This window comes from Electrophorus electricus, chromosome 12, assembly GCF_041902795.1.
Source record: "Electrophorus electricus isolate QZ-2024a chromosome 12, ASM4190279v1, whole genome shotgun sequence".
NCBI lineage: Eukaryota > Metazoa > Chordata > Actinopteri > Gymnotiformes > Gymnotidae > Electrophorus > Electrophorus electricus.
The window spans coordinates 16,189,818-16,211,439 of NC_137508.1; the positions used below are offsets into that span (position 1 = coordinate 16,189,818).

Genomic DNA, 21,622 nt, shown 5'->3' on the forward strand with positions numbered 1-21,622 from the left:
ACTCTTACACCTGGAAAGTGTTTTAGTCAAAATGTCTTCTTAATCAAATGAACAGTAGTACAGTGTTTTGTTTTTTTCTAATTCCACTATCTTTGTTCAAAGATGCTGGGTATTACAAAGTTATAAGGATATGTTTGAATAATTGTAAACAGTACTCCACCTATATCTGTTTGTTCTGCTTCTAGGTCCTGGATGTGACAGTGTCACAGCTATCTAACCTGCATCCTGCATTAGCTGCTAGAGTTGCTGAGAAACAGGCCAAGGTGAAGGACAGCTGGCTCCTCCTCCAGAGCACTGTCAGGTGACTGCAACAGGCCCTTCCATATCTCTACAGGGAGATAATTAATTTCCCCACTTAATGGGAGCACTGTGGGTTTTCCTCAGACCTGGAATCCTTTTCCACATTTCTGTTTTTGTTGTATTTCTAATATCAACAGCTAACTGGACTGAATAATAGTCAAGGATACCTTGTCCAAATTCCAAATTAAATGTGTTTAAAAATATGTATATATTTTTAATGTTGGCAATCAGTGATCTGAATTCCCCTTCCCCTTCCTAATTACACCAGTGCCTCGTTTCACTTTTTAACAGAGCAATATACAAGGCCACTAAAAGTCTTTCTTTTAGTGGGTTCTTCCTTAATCTTTCTTTCAGTGGCCTTGCTTTCCTCTTCTAATAAATTTATTTGGAATCTGCACTGAAGTGTTACTCTGTTTGTTGGTTGGATGTTTTTTTCCCTTAGGTCATTCTTGGTAATATATTACACTCACATGGCCTTTTTATTGATTTAATTGTTGTTTGATGTTTAATAGCCTTTACAACCCTGACAGTTGCAGGTGGGGAAAAAGTGTGCTTTTTCTTTGTGACTGCTCTCAGGATCAACAGTTTGCTTATTGCTGATTTGTTGCCCCAGCATTGTCACTATAGCTAGACCTCTAGCTAAAGGATTGCTATGATGTTTTCATCGAAGTCACCTTGCCATTGCAACATTTAAATCCTATGTGTACACTTTTGCCTGTTCTTAGGGGAAAAGTCTATTTGTGACCAGTTGGTGCAACAGTGTTAAAGTTATGCCCAGAATGTTATGACCTATTTTAGCTTACAAACATGCATAAGCCTTGTTTGTGCAACCAAACCCAGGTTCCTAACCACAGAAATTTCTGCATCACATTTACTGAGAAGCTTCATGTTGCAAGATCAGTCAAATTGTCATCTGTACTCATAATCCTAGCTCTCCTTGCTGCCTTCAACACAGTCAACACATTATTCTTCTATCCATCCTCAGTAGACTAGACATTGCTAACATGTCAGTGGTTTAACTCCTACCTAGAGGGGCATTCATATCAGATGACTTTGAAGGGCCCCACACCTGCTCTTTAGACAGATCTGTGAATGCTCAGTACATGGAGCTCCTATCTATTCTTGACAGGATCTGCACATGGCTTCTCACACCACTATGTTACTAATGACACTCAACCCATCCTGTCCTTCCTTCCCTCAGATACTAAAAGTTTGAGTCACATCCCAGTATGCTTAGCTGATATTTCATCATTCTGGACATACAGCATTCATTCTGTGCACATGTTACTAGTGTGATCTGAACATGCAGTGTTCTTTTGTACTTCAGGAGGATTTGGCTAGTTCTTTATAGAGAGGCCACTGAGTTGCTTGTGTAGCTCCTTTTCATCTTATTGCAACTTACTACAGAATGCAGCTGCACGGCTTGCATTCAGTCTTCCAAAGTCCTCACTCTTCTCTGCTGCATTACTTTTACTGGCATCCAGTAATTTAGAAACTTAGACATTAAAGAGGTTAGAGAAGTTCTATATTTAAAACCCCAATTTACCTACAGAGCCAAAAATGGACTGGCTCCCTGTTCCTTGAAAGCGCTAGTCTCACCCTGCACCATATCTCACACCTTTTGCACCTCAGATATAGCCTATCTTGAATCATTGCCCTCAAGAGTCAGAGGGAAAATGCCTCAAGACTGTTCTGCACTAGCACTCTGGTAGTGGCAGGGACTTCTCACTACACATCCACACAGTGCAGTCTTCACATATAGACTAAAGACCCAACTCTGCAGCACTCAAATAATCCCATGGCACTTCAGATGGAGGTCCTTTATCAGCTGTGCAAGTAATGTGTATATCCTCATGTTACTTGTTGTAATGTATTTTCCTTGTGTGTTTTCTCTGACAGGAATCTAGCTTGATGATATCCTTAGAGTCTGGTTGTACTAGGGATAAGGATAGCTTTCATGGAGAAAACAAAGCACTTCTGATAAGTTGCTTTGGACAAGAGTGTCTGTTACATGCTGTAAATGTAAAGGTTTTGACAGTACAAGCTCTGAGAGGAAGAGTTTACTAGTGTGTAGTTACTGAATAAAATTTCACTAACATCAGGCAATGGTTTTTGAGCAAAATGAGAAGTAAAGCTAAACATAACTAACTCTTTTGCTGCTTACTTCTCTGGGTTGTATGACAGTAGATTCCTGCTGTCAGCACTCTTACCTCATTAATGCTGTTTAACAATATTTATTGTTAGATTTATTTAAGAGAGAAAGTTGACTTTTTCCTCAATAAATGTAAAACATTAAGGGTCTTTTTTAATAATTGTGATGACTGTGTGTATGGATAATATAGTTTAGCTATAATCCAAACATGGGCTCAGAGTCACCGGAGGCAATGACTTTGCAAATTCCGAGGGGTGTGATTGTGTAACTGAGGTTCATTTGTTTTTCCTCATCCACTGAAGCAGCAAGCACCCCAAATGTTTTGCTCTCCAAGCATGCTGAAGATTTTCTTTATGGACTCTTGTAATAACTAGACATTCATTACAGTTTGCATCCATTTCTAATTCTAATGAATGTATATTTCATGTCAGATTATTATTTTCTAACATTTTTTCTCTTTTAAATTAATAATGGTGAAACTAAAAAAGAATTTTAAAAAACCCTAAAAAAAAGTTTGCTAAAGTATTTTATTATAAAAATACTTTTTTTTTTTTTCATCTACAAACATAATGTAAGACATGATTTGTATGAGATGGTATACAGTACATTCCTACTGGTTGCTTGGGAACAGTGAGTATTCTCTACTACTCCTTGGGGTTGTGTTTCTGTTTATTTATATACCAGCTTAACTCTATAGCTATAATGCTAAAAAACAATAAAATACATATTTAGAATTAGTGATGATGCTTGTCTTATTGGACCAAGCTGTGTTGGCAGATTTATATGATTCTTTTGTGATTTATTTAGGAATGTAAAGGCAGAGACATGGACCTGTATTTCTGTTTATTTTTAAACCATCTTAACTCTCTAGCTATATTGTTAAAAAAATAGAATACATAATTAGAATTAAGGATGCTTGTCTTATTGGCCTGAGCTGTGTTGGCAGATTTATATGATTCTTGTGGGATTTATTTAGGAATGTAAAGACAGAGACATTGACTTGTATTTCTGTTTATTGGTTGTATTGTTTATTTTTAAACCAGTTTAACTCTCTAGCTATATTGTTAAAAAACAATACAATACGTAATTAGAATTAGTGATGATGCTTGTCCTCTTGGACAGAGCTGTGTTGGCAGATTTATATGATTCTTGTGTGATTTATTTAGGAATGTGAAGACAGAGCCGTTGACCTCTGTCTGCTTTGTCACTGGGGAAGACAGTGATCTCTCAATCTCAAACAAAGAGCTTTTCTCCAGTATGGGAATGGACCAGCACAGAATCATGGGAAAAGAGGTTAAGGACGAGCAAAACCGACTGAAAGGGACTACGGTTAGTAACTCTTCATTGGCATAGTTATATAACTTTTCTTTTTAAACACTTGTTCTTCAGTTTCATAATTGCATTTTGTCTATTTGATACGACACACAAAGATTTGAATTAAAATGGGTTAAATGTGTTTGTGCTTTTCACATTACAAAACCAAATCACTTGTATTGGTAAAGAAGCAACATTAAGAAAAAAGAATCACCCAAACTTTCACCTTAGCATAATTCTCCTACCACTGAAGAATGAAGTCAACAGAATATTTGGAGATATTTATAGTTTATTCTTTTCTGCTAATTTTATGGCATCAACCCTTTTAAAAGCATCATTGTCTATAATAAAGAAAGCATCAAGAAGAAGCATCCAATGTAATATTTGGAGATCTGGACATTGGCATGAGTAGTAGCATGGCACGACTGGCTCACCAGAATAAGTTGCACTTTAATTCCAAACTCTCAAATCACCATCTTTCACACTAAGGCTGAAATCCCATCTGCAGGCTCCAGCTGCAGGTTGCTGAGGTGAAAAACCCATTAGATTAATACAGTGTTAATATAAGATGTATTAGGGGTCATTATGAGTCAAGAAGTAGCTCGGAGCCTAATTTATATGCTTTCTTTTTTGGGAGCAAATGTGATTAGTACTCAGTCCTGTACCGTATTACTGGCTGCTTGGGTACTTTTTGCCTTGCGGATTCAGATGTCCATATTGCAGAAAAAAATAAAGCAGAAATGTATGGCAAAATGTACACTATAATAGCTCGGGCCAGGTGCTTCATATAATCTTGGCTATATGGCAGTGTTTTGCAGTTTGTTTGTTTTTTGACTGGTGGAAGCTTTTAGGCATCTTGGTGAACATACTTCATGGCCAATACAATCACTGGCTTCTCCTCAATATTGGCCAATCTGTCAACAGTGGTCTGGATATCAGATGTTCCTTTGGCCAATCACACAATGCTGACCTTACACTGGTATGGCACTGATCAGTATTTCTAACGCTAACAATGGCCACTACATTGTTGGTAGCAGAGGTTATCTGGGTGCAGTGTCGGTGTGAGACCTGCTCATTACACATTACAGGATATTTTAATAGAAGACTGCAGGCCCAAAAGGACCCATAGCCCCTCATTCCAGAGCCATACTCAGTACATTATGGTTAGGGATGCAGGGAACATAACTGCTAAGATCATTGGGCTATGAATGATCTGCCAGCAGCATACATGCACAACACTCTTTGTCAGGCATTTGAACAGTATTCAGCTGGTAAATTGGACTATTCAGTGAGAATCCAAGAGATCTTAAGTGTATGTATCTCTCTGCAGCTTTTCCACATTGTATGCATCTGGGGCATATATGAATTATGGCCTCTTACTTGGTGGCACAAAGTAATTGATACAGTCCTGTTTTACTCATTAATGGCTACCAGATAAAGCAGTGGCGCAGTCCATATTGACTTGATATGCAGTCATAGTTCTTGGCTGACACAACCATATTAGAAAGCGACATTACAACTTTTGAATAAAACAACCTGTTAAGTGTATTAATCCCTCTCCTATTCCCTACCAACATTCAGGAAATGGGTCAAGGAAGCCACCTATGTGCTTTCGAAAAGACCCTAGGTATATAGGATTATGGAGTCATTTGAAGTAGTAAGTGAACAGAAATGAATGTCAGTAAGTAGATGTGTGTGAGGGTTATCAACACTGCCAGTCTAAGTAAGATTTAGTTGTAATCTTGATGTAATGGTGTCATGAATAATCTGATAATGTGCCTTTGCATGATTTAATTGATTGTAATGTTTATAGATTCTGTGGGACCTAAGATAATTCTTCCTTATGGTAATTTCTTATGCTGTTTATTATCATTTCTTATTCCCTCCCTTCTTGAGGTTAAAAGAAGCAAATGACATGCTTAAACTTTATGCCACCATAATTAGTGCAGTTTGTATATTAACATATGTGTAAGGTATGTGTAATGGATATATTTTAATTGAACATATATATATATATATATATATATATATATATATATATATATATATACTGTATTATTTTCAATGTTAATGCTGCAAATTCTTGTGCCCCTTCTTCAAACAGATATACTATAACTATACTTGTGTTAATGCCTTTGTTCTGTCCTCTTTTGCCAAACTCTCACAAATTTGTCTATCTCAGCTAGTCCATGTCTTGAGTCCAGGTCTGTTTTGAAGTGCTAATATGCTAGGCAGTTTCTCCTCCAGCATCCATATTTAAATGTTGCTATTGACTGGAAACTCAATAATCCCAACAAGGTTTTCACTCATTTAATGTTGGATATAATTTAGGGCAAAATATATGGTTGGTTGAGAGCGTTAATTGCTTCCCTATGTTAACTTCTTCTGTGTTAACTTTCTCCTGTGGTGTTGGCTTAACTCAGTCCTAAGGCTTTAAGAAAAGCTAAACTGAAAAAACTTCCACCCACTCTGTTACTCAATCTTTCATTTCTGTGGATATGATATGTGTCAAACTAGCCAGCCATTTAGAGTGGCAAATCCCTATGATGGAGGACCACCATGTTTTCATATTAACGTCTGCAAAATATCAAGACATTAATTCACATGTTTCATTAAATTCACATGATCAAAATCCCAAAATCTTTTTGCAAATTTAATTTCTAAAGATTTAATTTCTTTTTTTATTTGCCAGGGTGGGAGAAGCTTGGATTTAACTAGGAAGCCCCTGGACAGCCATCAGGAGCCTCTGCCAAACCCAGTGGTGAGCGTGGGGAATACTTGCACCAGTGAAGTCAGCACAAAGTTCCAGGATCAGAGCAAAAGGTGAAATAACGTTGAGCTGGGCTTTCCCCCATTTCCCAGGCAAATGTGTTTCTGAGAATGGTAGTTGAAGAGTGAAAACTGCTTAAATTAAGTGCTGTGTTTTTCCTTTACAGTGGGGCGATGCCGAAGACCCACAGCCACCCACATCTCCATGAGCAGCTCGAGAAATTCACTGTGTCTGCAGACAAGGTCCCCATTTATGACTGCATCATTACACAACCCTTACAGAACCAGTAATGCATTAAAATACAATCCCTTTGCATGCTCTTATCTGTCCAGTCCAATCAGTATAGACAGGAAAAATCCCAATGAACTCTTCCAAATAGATGTCAGCAACCTCTTCCCCTCCTGTTAGGCTTGCTTAATCTGAATGGAACCAATCGTCCAGGGTGAATTCCACCAAGTTAAGGTCATGGAAGTGAAGAATATGGAGAAAGGCTTACTGCTAACTTGTCAGGAGTGAAACCAGGCATATCAATGATCTTGTACATACGTACTGTTTTTTCCTTTGTTTGTAACACACTGGTCTGTGTTAGTCTCTAATATAATTGCTGACTTCCAGGAATTATTCAGGTCCTGTGATCCCTGGCCAACAGTAAGTCCATGTGGCTAAAGCAACCAGCAGTTCATAGACTAGCCAAAGCAAGACACACTTCTTCCAGTAGTCATTCTCTCTACTACACAATCCTGCTTTCCCGATTCCTTGTGGAATCTCACACCTGTTCTCATTTCCCCCTTGTTTTTCTCCTGCATCCCCCAGACCCTCTCATGGCTCAAAGACAGTGTCACCATGGCAACGCACATCTGCAGTAGTGGTGGAGGGCCCAGCAGCTATGAGGCAGCCAAGAGGTACCAAGCGTCTCTGGAACAGGACATCCTGTCAAACAAAGCTCGCATAGAGCTGGTCAAGAAGGTGAGGATATTGCACTATTGATTTCATTTAACAGTTACTGGAGGGATAATGTTCTTACTAAATCCTTCTCATGGGTTTTCAGCCAATTTATTGTTTAACTACAGGAAGGTCATAGCCTGGTGCGTGCTCACCACCCTGGCAGTGCTAAGATCCAGGACTTCCTCAGTCAGCTGGAAGTTCTGTGGGAGGAACTTAAGAAACGCCACCAAAGGAATGGAATGATCCTACGGGGCTCAGAGGAACTCAACTATAGGGTAGTTACATGGGCTAGTGAAGATTTAGATGGATGGATGGATGGATGTTTTTAACTGAGTATTCTTCTTCCAGTGTTCTACATAAAAATAATACATTTGCATTTGATAATTTGGAAATGTGTGTGTCAAGTAACAAGGTGTTTCCAGACTTTTCCAAATCTGTACTATAACACCAAACCTATGCTTTTTTTTTTAGATATTTGTTCTCTCTCTCTCTCTCTCTCACTCTAGGCAGTCAAGCTTCTGCAGGGGCTGGGCAGTCTGGAGGCCTGGCTAGAGGCAGTAGAGCTGTCAATAAGGCAGGCCTCTTTGGCAGGAGACCCTGAGTCAGTTAGTGTGGCTGAGAGAGAGAGCCGTCTGCTAGAGAGGGAGCTGGAAACACACAACCTGGATCTCCATAACCTTAAACAAGAGCTGGAGGCTCTCCAGAGTCAGAGACACCTCCACACTCAGCTACTCCCTTCACGCATGGAGCAAGTGGAAAGAAAGTGTGTAACCCTGCAGAGAACCATCAGTCAAACTCATGAGAGTTTAGCATTACTTTTTTATTAACCTTGGTCATTTTTGGGGGTTTTTTGCCACCATGTGCGAACTTGGCAGTGTATGGTATCATATTCTATACTTTGCTGGAGACATGTGCAGTACTATACATCAGATGTTTCCAAGGTGTAAAAAGAAATTGAAGAAAACATATTCATAAGATACAATACAGTAATATTAACTTTCCTGGTATATGTCTTACTGCTGGTATATGTCTTATTTATTCATTCACAGTATTAGAGAAGGCTTCCGCTTAAATTGTCATCCACCCACAGTTATACAATTAAACCATTAGTTTCAAGCTTTGTTGCATCTGTAGTCTGTGCAGATTTCCTCATGAAGAGACACTAGGCCTTGTTGGTCTTGTGATGCAGGTACAGCTCTGTCTATAAATAATGTCAGACTCCCACAAAGTGACCAAATCCCTTAAAAAAAATCAAAAATCTGTGTGGAGCCACACAGAAAACAGTATACTGTGACAAAGTATGAAAATAAAATTGAAAGGGACTGAATCAAAATAATTTACATAAAAACAAACAAAATAGAAATGGATATGCAAATTAGATCTAACATTTGGTGCAGGTGTATGTTTATAAGATGCAGGTGTTTGTAATGTTTATCTCTATTGTAATGCTAATGGTTTGTTACTTTATTTACTGATTCATTTACATTTGTTATTACTGTGTTTCAGATTTAGAAGCATACAGATGGCACTGACCCAACAGAGCTCTGAGTTAAAGGACACACGCATGCTGACAGAGTTTCTAGAGAGAGTAGAACTGGAGGAGAACCACTATGGCAGTGTGGGACAGGTTTGGCTCAACCCACAGTACACTGTCAACAAAGTGACCATGCTGTTTCATTTATTGTCTGGAGTCTTATTTGATGTGATAGATTTCTCTAGTTATTTCAGCCTGTCCTTAATGCTGAAAGCCTGACTTCAAAAATGAGTCAAATGTGGTCATACACAGGATAAGGTGTCAAATATCCTGTGCCAAACTATTTCATTTTATATAGGGCCAAGCTTTTTCATTGCAAAATAGAAACCACTACCTTGGATTCTATTGGTTGGTTTGTTTGTTTATTTCACTGAATTAAGCTCATGACACCTCCAGAAGGTAACAGTGAGGTCTGGAATCCCAGCCCCATCCCTACTCCAAGCTCGCACTGTTAATGCATTCACAGTACCACCAGTTCCATATGGGCTTTATGCACCACACCAACAGCACACACTGAATTAACCTCTCAATATTTACTTACTGTGCTGCTCACATATAGCGAATCACTTCCTAACCCCTAAAATCCATATTTGCTTCCCCAGTGATTAAGGCTGTACCCAGCTTCACTGACACCGTTAATGCATCCTCAGTGCCACTGGTTCAATCTGGATGTACCATTTTAAACATGACAAAGATATGATGACAGTCCACTCGCCTGCCTGGTCCTCCATGTATCTGAAACACCAAACACCTTAGCCATTCCATCTTTATAATACATTTCCTCAGTGAACCTGTGCTCTCCTCATCCACAGCCACTGACTAGCCCTTTCAGCTAATTCAGATATTTCCTTCACAGCTACTCTTAGCTTACAGCCTCTAAAATCAAATTCCACAAGTAAGGATGTTGGAGACTTAGCTACAAGTCCCCTAGCACATATCTCTAATGGCCTTATATATGCCTGCTAACCATGTTCTCTCAACTTAGCCACCAAATCTGCATTGACACAGAGAACATTTACACAGAGTCAGAACAAGTGTGTCTCCACACAAGACAGACAAGGCTTTCTTCAGAAATGAAGCTAGTATGGTTGTGGTTACACACTGTGAAGTAATTTCTATCTTATGCTTTGGTTGTGCAGCCTCTGCAGAGTGATCTGGACTGTGCATCGCCCCTATTGCCCCTGCGGGAGAGCAGAAACAGCAAGCCCCTGATTGAAAGTCTCGGAGACCCTGTAGAGGAGCTGAGGGAAGCCGTGGAAATGCTCAATGACACAGCACGAGAAAGAAGCCGCTCACAGTCACATGACCAGTGCATTCAGGAACTTATCAGCAGGGTAAAAGATCTCATAGTAATGAACATTGATAATACTCTATAATACTCTATAAAGACCTATTAAAGTGATCATTTGCACAATGGAATTGTGGCTCATATGTATTTCATTAAGGATCAAATTAAAGCTGCAATCAAGATGTATTTAGAACAGATATGTATAAAACAATTGACATCATCTAATAAACTTTCTACCATGAAGAAATCAAATCTCAAAATCAACTCCTGGATAAATACTGGCCATAATAAAAAAATCAACATGGTAGGCCTATTGCTTTTGCTACATATACAATGACAACATTCTTACATTCCTAACCAATGATTTTACTGAGTTGATGAAATTTACCAAAGACTGCACTGCATGTCTCTGATTAAAATGTGTGCATGTGCTTTTAGGTTTTACTTTGTAGTAGCAGATGCTCCTGCAGTTTTGTAATCAAAAGAACCAACCTCATAATTTTTCCTTGACCGCAATCAGCACCCTTAAAACTCTCTTACCATTCCTCCCTGATCTTCCTGTATCCCAGCACTCCATAGTGGTGGCAAGGGTGGAGCAGTGTCTACAGCGCTGCACAGAGCTAGCTGTAGATGTTCTGGATATGGAGAGTGAGATGGCTGTCCGTTGTGAGCCAGAGCATTGTGGCATGGACAGCCTACAGGAGCAGCAAGACCAGCTGGAGGTGAGACCTCTTATAGCCACTGAATAGGAACATGGTAGTGAACATTCCAGCTTGCCAATAAGAGCAAATAAAAATAAGTTCAGGTATTCTTCATATAACCTTCAGAGCCTTAAGCAAGACACTGCCTCAAGCTATTCCAACAGCATTGAATCATTGTGCCACTGTCACCCCAGCCTTCCTCATCATGCCAACTATTACTGATAGTAATTAAGGTTTGAAAAAAGAAGAATTATTGCTAGTTCATACACAAGTTTTGGAAACTTATGATGAGTTCCTAAATGGTTTTGTAAGTTACTTCATGTCTATAAATCTAATTAAGCTGTCTAACTGGGTGTCTTTTATCCAAGATTTTAATGTTTTTCCCAATGGAAAACTCAGTCTGTCCAGGAAGCATCTTGTTTTTGATGACACTGTGGGCTGTGGGTGTTGATGTAATGGATACAGCCAGACCTCTCCTGTCTCTCGTGATGCTTTTACTTTAGCACATTGTTACTAGAGTCTGTTTCCTGTTTGGGCCAACACTTTGCACATCTTTTATGAGCCTGCTGGGCCTCAGCTTTGTTTGGGGAGAGTTAATGAAGTCAGCTGCAGCATATGATTCCACAAAGAATCCACATGACTTTATTACCACAGAGGACATCACAGTTTCTGAAAATGTGTTTCAGTACATTCCTTTGTATGTATGTGTGTTGATCTCTATTTAAATGTGTGTGTTGAATTAATTTATGTCTGTGATGGTTGGTTTATATATGGTAGAGTGTTTGTGTGTGCATGTGTGTGGGTTTGCATGTGTGTGTGCATGCATGCATGTGTGTTCGGTATGAAAAAGTTTCAGATGACAGGGAGATGGGGGCTCAACACTATGTCTCATATTTGGGTAACTTATGTTTATCTCATGCATGCACAACTCCTTAGGTCTGATAGCATTGGGTAATAATGACCTAATCATTCATACTGAAATAGACCCGCTGTCATGCTAAAGGCATTTAACAGACTCTGTACCCCATGTGAGAAACACTGTGAAGTTTTGCTCCCTTGAAGCCTGTTGCACCATTAATTACCAGCCTCTAAAAACTTCAGATAGAGAAAGCCATATATACAGACACTCAGCATATGTACAGCATATGGTCACTTTTAGACAGTAGACATAATGAGTATGTAAAACCAGGGGCACAGCATACATGAAATGCAAGATAAATCAGAATTAAGGAGTAAGTAAGATCTTTTGAATGGCATTTTTCATAAATAGCAATGTCAATTTTCAGCCCTGTTACAATTTCACTTTGTAATTCAGTTGTTGTGCAGACTGACTTGTGCTATAAAAGGCCAATTTAAGCTTTGTTTCCTTCATAGCTGCAAAACCTGTTCTTGCACCCCCAACCCCACCCCCACCCCCCAGGCTGACTTTGCAGGACTCAAGGAAAAAGTGGACGCTATGGACAATCTGTCTGCCCGCCTGTTGGATCTGTGCCCAGAGAGAGTGCACACGCTGGGGAACAAGGTTCAGAGCAGCCTGCAAGCCTGGGGTGAGCTGGCCAAGAGTATAGCCGAAAACCGGAGCAGGCTGCTGCAATTTGGCCACCTTCGCCATTTCTTCAGGAAATACCTAGCAATGATGTATGTAAAACTTAAAGAGAATTTTTTTTTTATATGTTAGTTGCTATTACTGCTTGATCTTTATGCATTTCTTTGGAAGTGGCACTTATATTTTTAGAGAAAGTTCTATAAACTGTGGTGAAAGTTTATGGAAGACGCCTGACAGATGTAGCCTTTTATATCTTTACTTATTTATTTGGTGCATCAGTGGGGTACTAAAGTTTTACTGTTTTATTCAATTTGCATCCTGCATATCTTTTCCTCACATTCAGATCTTGGACAGAAGACACCCGTTCCCGCATATTCTCTGAGAGTGCTCTGCACCATGAGAACCAGGGCTCATTGGTTGAACTCCTGGACAAGCAAATAGAGCAGAAGTTTCAGGAGTTTGACATTCTTGCATCTGCAGGAAAGAAGCTCCTCAATGAAGACCATCACTTGGCCAAGATGGTGAGCTCAAAGTACTTGGAGTTATTGGCCATGTAATTATATTTTACTCAAAAGTTAGTTTTGATGTTTAGTGTTAAGGATCTATCAACTAATCTTCCTAAAGATCAAAGAGAGGATGGAGGAGCTGAGGAGCATGCTGGGATGGATCCTGGTCCACTGGAGGGCCCAGAAGATCCAGTGGCTGAACAGGAAGAGAGCAGAGGAACCACACAATGATGCCATTTACTCTGAAGCTACTATTTGCTCTCTCCTTCCAGAGGTAGAGCAACAAATTTTATTAAAATGAGACTGATTGCAAATTAAGGAGATTATCTTACATCTTGATAAAGTGTGCTTCTTTTTAGCTGGAATCAGAAACATCATCTGAAGACCAACTGAAGACACAGGGTCCTGTCACTGTGTCCCTTAGTGGTCTAGAGGATAATGTACAGCAGGATAATGGGTATGAGCTCATGGAAAGTGTCACTCTCAAAGACAGTAAGACCCAGAGTGGTTCAGAGGAGCTTGATTCACCCTACTTGGTGCTGAAGGAGCCCAGCACACCATCTCTTGGAGGCACAGTAAACCTCATCCTCAGCTTTGGTAACTCAGGGGACAGTCAGCTACAGGTAGAGGAGTCAGACACTGAGAAGGCAGAGCAATTCTCAGAGGCTGTTCATAGGGTGAGAACAACTATGCATGGACTCACACATACACATTACATTACATACAAATATATTACCCTATATTTGTTACACTTTTCAGCACAAGTGTTACTCTCTCTGCTAGTTTTTCCTCCCTTGTGCTTCATCAACATTCCTGGTTTTTTTGCTTTCTTCAGCCAACCGTGCCTCACTCTTCTGTCTATAAAAGCTTTTGGAAACGCTGCCAGGGGCTATTTGGTAGTTTAAAGCGAAAGAAAAAGGTTTATCAACAAAGTGCAGAAGAGGTAAATGAAGCTCTGGGTGGTGATCCTGCATGAATGAGTATTCTACTGCCATGTGTTCATATTAGTGTGTTTTAGTGTATGCATGATGATTTGCTGTGTGATAGCCTGACTAACCCTAAGAGCATCAGAGTTGAACCATGTGGTCACTATGTATGGTTGGCCTTCATTATCATTGTCTAGATCTGATCTATGTAAAAACCTTAGCATGAATTTCTTATAAACCACGGTATATGCTGAAGGTCCATCTTTAAGCCTGACCACACCTGATGTGGCCCATGTTCTCCTGATTTAATCACTACCTGTGGTCATGGAACAATACAGCCTATCTTACAGCCTATCTTACAGACTTACAGAATTATCTAATAGAAAATAACATAATACAAATAAATAAACTAAAGTTGTTTAATTTGTTCATAAAAACAAGAGCAGATACTGATGAAAGGGTGCTAGTGCAGTACAGAGAATGACTTCAAGCAAGTATAGTCAAGTAATGAAAAGATGATTGAGGAGACTGCTTCATTCAAATTCAATCAATATGACTCATTCACCTTGACCTGGCCCAATGTGGGATACATCATAACCAGGCTGATGAATTTTTTTCTGAAGCAAATATAAAGCCCCATTTCAAAAGCTAAAATAGTTTACCAAGATATATTTGAGAAATATTTGGAAGTAATTGCAAAGAAAAAAAGAACAGTGCATTTTTGGAAAATGTACAGTCTAGAAGAACATACATGAGACTGTGTTTAAGCATACTTAAACCACGTTTGTTATTGTGCTGTAATGATCTTTGGAGAGTTTATTACTGTATTTTTCACATCATCCAGTATTATTCTTTTTGTGGACATGTTCTGTACTGGAAACTCCCCAAGGAGGCTCAAATGAGTTCTTTGGTTAACGACAAGGGTATTAATGCTTGTGGGAAAATGGCTGGCCACTGTCACATTCCTTGACTTCAGCCACAAATCAATATGTCAGCAGTCCTTTTTAGATTGTGGGAGACCTCTGAAACAATAAATAATTAGAATGTTATAAAACTTGGCTTTCAGGTTGGCCTATCTAATAAGACCCTGGTCTTTAGGCATAAAGAGATTGTGTAAAAAAAGTTATAAATAATTTGCGAAAAATAATCTCACAAAGTATTAATTTCTCTACCTTTACCATGACATCCATATTATTTACAGAAACTAGATCCAGGCATCTAAGCAAAGCAATGAGGATTTATTAGAGGTTTAGATGTACTGTAAAAGTTTGGCTCTGAAAAGAGAAAACTTTTTGAAATAAAAAGACAAAAGATCCAAGATAAGCAGATGGATATAGGTAGATTTTCACTATTATGTAAACTCCTTTGGGGCTGATATAAAAGTAATTGTGTTCCTAGTGCAAGGGCAAGTGAACTTTCTAGAAGACCTCCTAATGCTCTCTATGATTTATGGTTTGGAGCCAATAAAGCAACATAACATTAGTCACACAGGTAAAGGTTGGACCATTAGAGCATGATGGCATGTTCAATAGCAGATGATTTTGATTAAATCATTAACTAAAAAGGGAAATATACCAGTACAAGCTTTCTAGTGTTCTTTTGTCATTTCTGTACTCCTTTGAAAAAATATCAGTTTAGACCATGAATATTTAGTAATATGGATCTGATGTTTCAGTTTCTAATGTTGGATTGGTTATTCATTTTAGTACAAAAATCATCATTCATATGTAACACATCTGCAAAGAATTCTGCCTGAATTCTGCTGAGCTAGCATAGGACTATTTGTAGCTTATACACATAAATGTACTATAGCATTTGGCTGGCAAGGCAAGAGACAGACTCCCAGTGCTTAGTTTTAGTGGTTTTATGAACAAAGGTGATAGCAAAGCCTTTGCATCAAATAGGACCTTAGCTAAAAAACATACCAGTAGAAGTGGCAACCCCCCTATATATTTGCTATTCCACTCTGCCTCAAAAAAAATAAAAGAACACCTAAAGTGTGTGGGAAGTTTTAAAATTCAATAGAAAAATGTCCTTGCCCACCCCAGCTGAAATTGTGCAATCATGCACAGAACTATGCTGCTATTCTAACTGCAATTCAAATTTGAACATCTCATAGGCACCCATATCATTATTATTGGGGTCGTGGACTAGTGTCATCAAAGGTGGCCATGTCTGGATGTGGCCTGGTGGGATGTTATCGGGGGCCACCATCATTAAAAGCCTCCATTAGGTTAATGGCTAAGCCAAGACAAAGTAGCTATGCATTATCCACTGGGTAGCATTTCTAAGGCTGACTACACTCTCTCGCTGCTTTCAATGTTTCACCTTCAAAGTCTGCATAGCACTTTGCTGGCTTTTCCTCAATGTGGCATCTAGAGATCACTTAACTCATCTAGCACCTTGTTGAGCTTGCTGGTAATCTTCAGCTTTGCCTTCTTTGTTGTTTTGCTTCTTTGCTGAACCGGAGTGAGGGACTGCATTGCTTCTGACACCAATGTAGCTGAGGACGGGTAAGGTGAGCTGCTAGCCAGTCAGCTTGAGCCTGTGGTTCAAAAGTAACTGGCTGGGGCAGGAAGCTCTCCGTTTAATCCTTATTCCATTCTTCCCCTAGGGATATTTAATTAACAGCAAAATACAAAGCAATTTTCTAAATAAATATATCTCCCCCGCCCCCCAACATTGCTAAAGTACTGTATTTCATGTTTTAGTTTAAATACCAAAACATGGGAGTTCCTGATGTCATTACTACTCATTGCTAGTCCTTGTCAAATTACATGAAAGTATTAGCCTGTTGGTTTGGGTTTATTAGGGGTGGGGGGTGTTACTTTTTACAGCACAGGCAGATGTGTGCTATGAAAGTGACCTTTCATAAAGTACTTATGCATGCTTCATAATGACATTATTCATTGTCTTAACATTTGGTATGTCAGAAAAAAAAAAATTCATTATTAATAAAATCCTTAAATGTTACTCATAAATCCTCTTCTTTCCTTCCAGGTAAGTACATACTTGAAACTTAAGGACACAGTTCCACCAGTAGCCCCTGTATATGAAAGTATGACACTACCTCAACCTCATGGAATTATGCAGATCCCTGCTTCCTCCTGTCCCTTTACCTCCCTGTACTTGTCCTCCTCTCCTGACATGGACTGTACAACCATCCATTCACTACCAATGAGCAGTGCAAACTCCATCTTTAGCAACTTGAAGAGTAAAAGCATAAAGAGGAAGAAAAAGAAAGGTATTCATAGGCACACTGTACAAAAGATCATGGGAGTTGAACCTTCAGAGAAGGCATCTTCTACAATGCATGAGCATGTTATGTACAACATGCATACCTGGCCTCTAAAGGAAAAGAAAAAAAGAAAGAGTGGGAGGAAATCTGACTGCAAAGAAACTCAGCTCTTGGGCTATGTGAAGAACCCTCTAGCAAAGCACATTGATGCTGAGTGTCCAAGAGGGCTTCCAGGTCCTCTAATGGAGCTACCCACCACTGCCACCACTGATTATGTGAAGAACCATTGCAGGTTCCTCTCATTAGGTTCTGTGCTGAGTTTTGACCTGCCCACAGACATGAGCCTTATCCCAAGTATTCAAGATATCATCACTATTGGCTCAGCAGATTCCAGAAAAGCAGCCCCCCCAAATAAGGATTCTCACACAGAGCATTATACAGCTCTTAGCACGTTCAAACTGGCTCGCTCACAACCAACACACAAAAACAATGAGTCCAAACGTAGCCCTCCAGGGGAAATAAACCTCAAGACTGACTTTCAGGACAATCAGAGAATCCACAAAGATGCTATTTCAGTTTCTCATAAAGATTTCCCTTTTCATCATCTCTCAGCTGAACACTCATCTAAGGAAAGTCTAATCTTATCTCTCAGCAAGCCAACCAGTGATCACCAGACTGCAGACAATCCAGCTTTTAACAAGGGGAATTCACAGCAGAGTGAAGAGAGTATTTCAGCACGAAATCACTGTCAAAACTCTACAGCAGAAATCCACTCATACCCCAATGTCCACACTCTAATCCAGGAATTTAATGGACATCAGTACCATAAAGCCAAGCCCACCTGCTCTCAACCAAGGAGAGAGAGTCCTGTGGTTAGCCAGAGCCATGCATCCCACATAGTCCTAAACTTTACATCCAATGGAAGACAAGACTTGGTAGACTCTCGGCACTCAAACTCAGGGAGCTTTAAGCTATGTACTGAGGATTCATATTTTGATACTTTAGAATTCCCAGCACCCAGGAGAGCTGTGGGAAAGTTGTTCTCTCTGGAATTAGAATCTCACAAGAATATGGAATGCCTGAAAATAGAACCCACTAACTTACCTGAAGATGACCCTGTCCACCCTGACCACCAGCAATTTGAGCAGGAAGAAGAGGAGCTGGAGGACATATGGAACCAAACCAATAGCTATCGTCAGAGCATCTGTTCAGATATCATGTACCAGAATAGTGAGGCAGAGCCTACCATCTGTTCTTCAGACCACCAGAGGGAGCCCTCACCTAAAGAAGTAGTGCTAGTCAGGCATCTCATCTCTGCCTCCACACCTAACCTCCTGGGAGCAGAGTTCAGACTTCCATCCAGTCATACTCTAATGGGTTATGGGAAGGACTGCAACATTAGAGAGGAGGGTCATGTATTAGCTAAGAGGGAGAGGAGGTCCTGGGCTGCTTTTCCTCAGCAGGACCAGTCTTCTAAAGAGGGAGTGCTGATTAATGAGACGGCCTCAGATTCTGTGACTCTTCCAGAAATAGAGGATCAACAAAAATACATATACAAGTATAGGGAGGAGGAGGAGGAGGAGGAGGATACAGGAGGTATGAAGGTGAGGTATACAAGCTGGCAGTTTGATACCTGTCTATATAACATGTACATCTGTATCAAGAGTAGGGTTTACAATGTCATCTTAAAATTGTATTTTAGTTCAATTTGAATTTTATCCTCTTTTAATCAGCAAATTATAGGGCACTGGCACTATTGTTTGTGATGTTGTCTGTGGTTTTGACCTGTAAAGCAAATAGAATTTCTCCTCCTCACAGGGCCACTCACTGAACTTCTTATCTGTTCACATTGATCTGGAAGGGGCTGGCCCTGATTCAGACACCCTAGTGCACAGCCCCACCACCAGGGGGCATTCTAGCTTGGTGGTAAGTTTGGAAACATATTTAAGGTGGCAAGAACACATTAAAGACCTGCAGATATTTTGTCATTGCTGCTTACAGGATGCAGTTTTCCCAAACGTTCATGAACATTTTGTGAATGATCTGGATTTATATATGAAAGGGTCCTAAAAATATGACCTGATCTTTATTTAAGTCATAATAACAATTTAACAAACAGCAGTTTAGTGGCCATATCCTTATCAAACATATGACTTAAAAATCAAAGTCACTAATGGAAAGTAAGAGACCTCATTGCATTTAATACTTAGTAAATTATTTTTTATTGGCATTAAATTCAATTACACTCAATATGTTATTGCTGATCAATGCTACACAGTAGTAAGGATGTATTTTGGCCCACTGGACAATATAAAACAGACATATAACTTCTGTGTAGACTTTTTATCTGCCCAACATAATTTCAATAGTGTCAGATTTTGGATTTTGCCTGCAGATTTTTACCTGTTTTCCTAGTCACTGTTTGATGATTTTATGATATGCCTTTGTACTAGCCTTTGCAGGATTCCCACTCTTAGTAACAATATGGTGCTGAATGTCAAATATTGTACTTAGACAGTAATAGTCTGGGTGAAATACACACCTGAATACATTAGTACAGACTCTAATTTCAACAGTTAGATCACACTTTTGGAACCATTCATGCAGATATGCATTCTTTCAGATCATTTTCACTTTGCCAGCACACAGCTGCTGTAGTTCTGGATTTACAAATATATAGCACTTCAATAAAAAAAGTTATTGTGCTTTTTAGTGATTGCTGTTTCATAGTACTTGAAGTAGTAGTACTTGTTTTCTTGTATTAGTAAAACCAAGCTGCCTACTGTAGTAATTATAAATGGTACCTTTAAAATACAAACAGCTGCTAATAAGTGAGGAATAACATTAATGTGGTTTTGGCAGAAAAGGAATCTGAGATGCTTTAAACATTTTACTCTGTCCATTTTAGAGTGGGAGGCGAGAGTTTCCATCAATGGAAGGTACACTAGAGAGGAAACACAAGCTGCTGGTGGGTGGTAGGATGGTAAGTCTCTCTCAGATATCAAAATAATGTGCACTGTTCTAGTTATGCCTAAAGTGTTTCTGTTGGTTAATCACCATATCACATTGTGACTCCTGGCCCTTTTAGGCACTGTGCAGAACATGGAGCTCATACCATGCTGTCCTGTACAGGCAAACTCTGTGTTTTTACCATGACAGAAAAGACACAATAAGTGTGAGTCCCAAAAGTCTGCTAAAATGTTTATTAATTTTATTCATTATCATTGCTAGAGCTGTATCAAGACTGCAAATCAGTTGGAGTGACTTTTGTATGTGCTTTTCCCAGAATTCTGTGATCAGCTTTCCTATAAACCTAAATGGGGCAGAATGTGTTCAAGCACCAGAGTACACAAAGAAACCAAACTGCTTCAGTCTCAGGTCAGAGCAGACACTATTAAACTAGACACAGAATATATATTACTGTGGCACTTCAGTTTTCATTTTTGAGGTTGTCAGTGTAAGTTTGTGCTGTCTTACATCTTGACTTACAAGTAGTTTTAAGATGATTTTAGTAGTTGTAGTTTAATTGCTAGCTCAACGTGAGAATTTACAATGTTGATAAAGTACTGTCAAATAGCCACATTAAAAAAAACCTGTCCTTTTAATATTTGACACCTGTCAGGAGTTTATGGACTAGAAGTCTCTTTTATTCAACAATAAGATATGCTAACTGCTAGCACTAGCTTTAATTCACTGTTGACTGGAACTATCCCTTTAAGGACTGACTCATGTAAGATGCTTTTCTAGATTGTGTGATGGCTCCGAATATCTCTTCAGTGCACCCTCTCATTTCATGATGAAGAAATGGATCCTTCAAATCCAAGCAAACACTGGTAAACCTGTTCAGTATTGAAATCTAACAATGAACACATCTAATATGGGATTTAATATAATCATAGTTAGAAATTCATGATTCTTGCCGTCCTCAGAATCTAGTGAGTCTGAAGCGAATATAAACACATCATGCGGGCCAGCAGCACAATCCGTGTTCCCCAGAAGTGTGTCATCTCCTGTTCGCTGTCAATGTGAAGCTTTATGCCAGTGCTCTATGAAGGGCGAGGAATCCCTAAATCTCCCAAGCTGTAGACAGTTAGGCTCTGCCAGAACAAAACAGATCATCTTTCTTTAACAAGACAGCTCTAACATCCCTCAGCAGCACTGTGAGAAAATGGAGGAACTGTCATCTACATTATATTCACATGCAAGCCATTATGGTAAGTTTTAGTATTAGAGTTTAAGGCTATTCACATACTTGTTTATAGATATACACTGGCCAAAAGTATGTGGAAACCTATATGAGGTTGGGCATCTCATGCAACAATCATGGGCATTAATATGGGATTAGCCACACCTATAATTATAATAATATTATTTATGCTGTCACATTACCCTTCACTGGAAC

At 39.3% G+C, this 21,622-nt stretch overlaps 1 protein-coding gene across 10 annotated transcripts in view; it reads left to right on the plus strand.

The window, feature by feature from the left end:
- mymx (myomixer) overlaps positions 1-21,622 on the plus strand; it is a 43,638-nt gene that overhangs the window by 17,958 nt on the left and 4,058 nt on the right. For 4 of the 10 annotated variants that reach the window (XM_081725242.1, XM_081725238.1, XM_081725239.1 and 1 more), the window contains exons 10-31: positions 186-301; positions 3,619-3,781; positions 6,459-6,589; positions 6,703-6,778; positions 7,350-7,502; positions 7,607-7,756; positions 7,988-8,244; positions 8,988-9,108; positions 10,155-10,349; positions 10,548-10,607; positions 10,873-11,025; positions 12,425-12,642; positions 12,894-13,071; positions 13,175-13,330; positions 13,416-13,733; positions 13,892-13,999; positions 16,983-18,824; positions 19,039-19,146; positions 20,129-20,203; positions 20,309-20,395; positions 20,507-20,598; positions 20,968-21,053. In XM_081725242.1, coding sequence (XP_081581368.1) covers positions 186-301; positions 3,619-3,781; positions 6,459-6,589; positions 6,703-6,778; positions 7,350-7,502; positions 7,607-7,756; positions 7,988-8,244; positions 8,988-9,108; positions 10,155-10,349; positions 10,548-10,607; positions 10,873-11,025; positions 12,425-12,642; positions 12,894-13,071; positions 13,175-13,330; positions 13,416-13,733; positions 13,892-13,999; positions 16,983-18,824; positions 19,039-19,146; positions 20,129-20,203; positions 20,309-20,395; positions 20,507-20,598; positions 20,968-21,053 — 4,843 coding nt within the window. Of the gene's footprint in view, positions 1-185; positions 302-3,618; positions 3,782-6,458; positions 6,590-6,702; positions 6,779-7,349; positions 7,503-7,606; positions 7,757-7,987; positions 8,245-8,987; positions 9,109-10,154; positions 10,350-10,547; positions 10,608-10,872; positions 11,026-12,424; positions 12,643-12,893; positions 13,072-13,174; positions 13,331-13,415; positions 13,734-13,891; positions 14,000-16,982; positions 18,825-19,038; positions 19,147-20,128; positions 20,204-20,308; positions 20,396-20,506; positions 20,599-20,967; positions 21,054-21,149; positions 21,435-21,622 lie in introns of all 10 variants that reach the window. The other 6 variants (XR_014126720.1, XR_014126722.1, XM_081725243.1 and 3 more) reach the window with 6 other exon arrangements.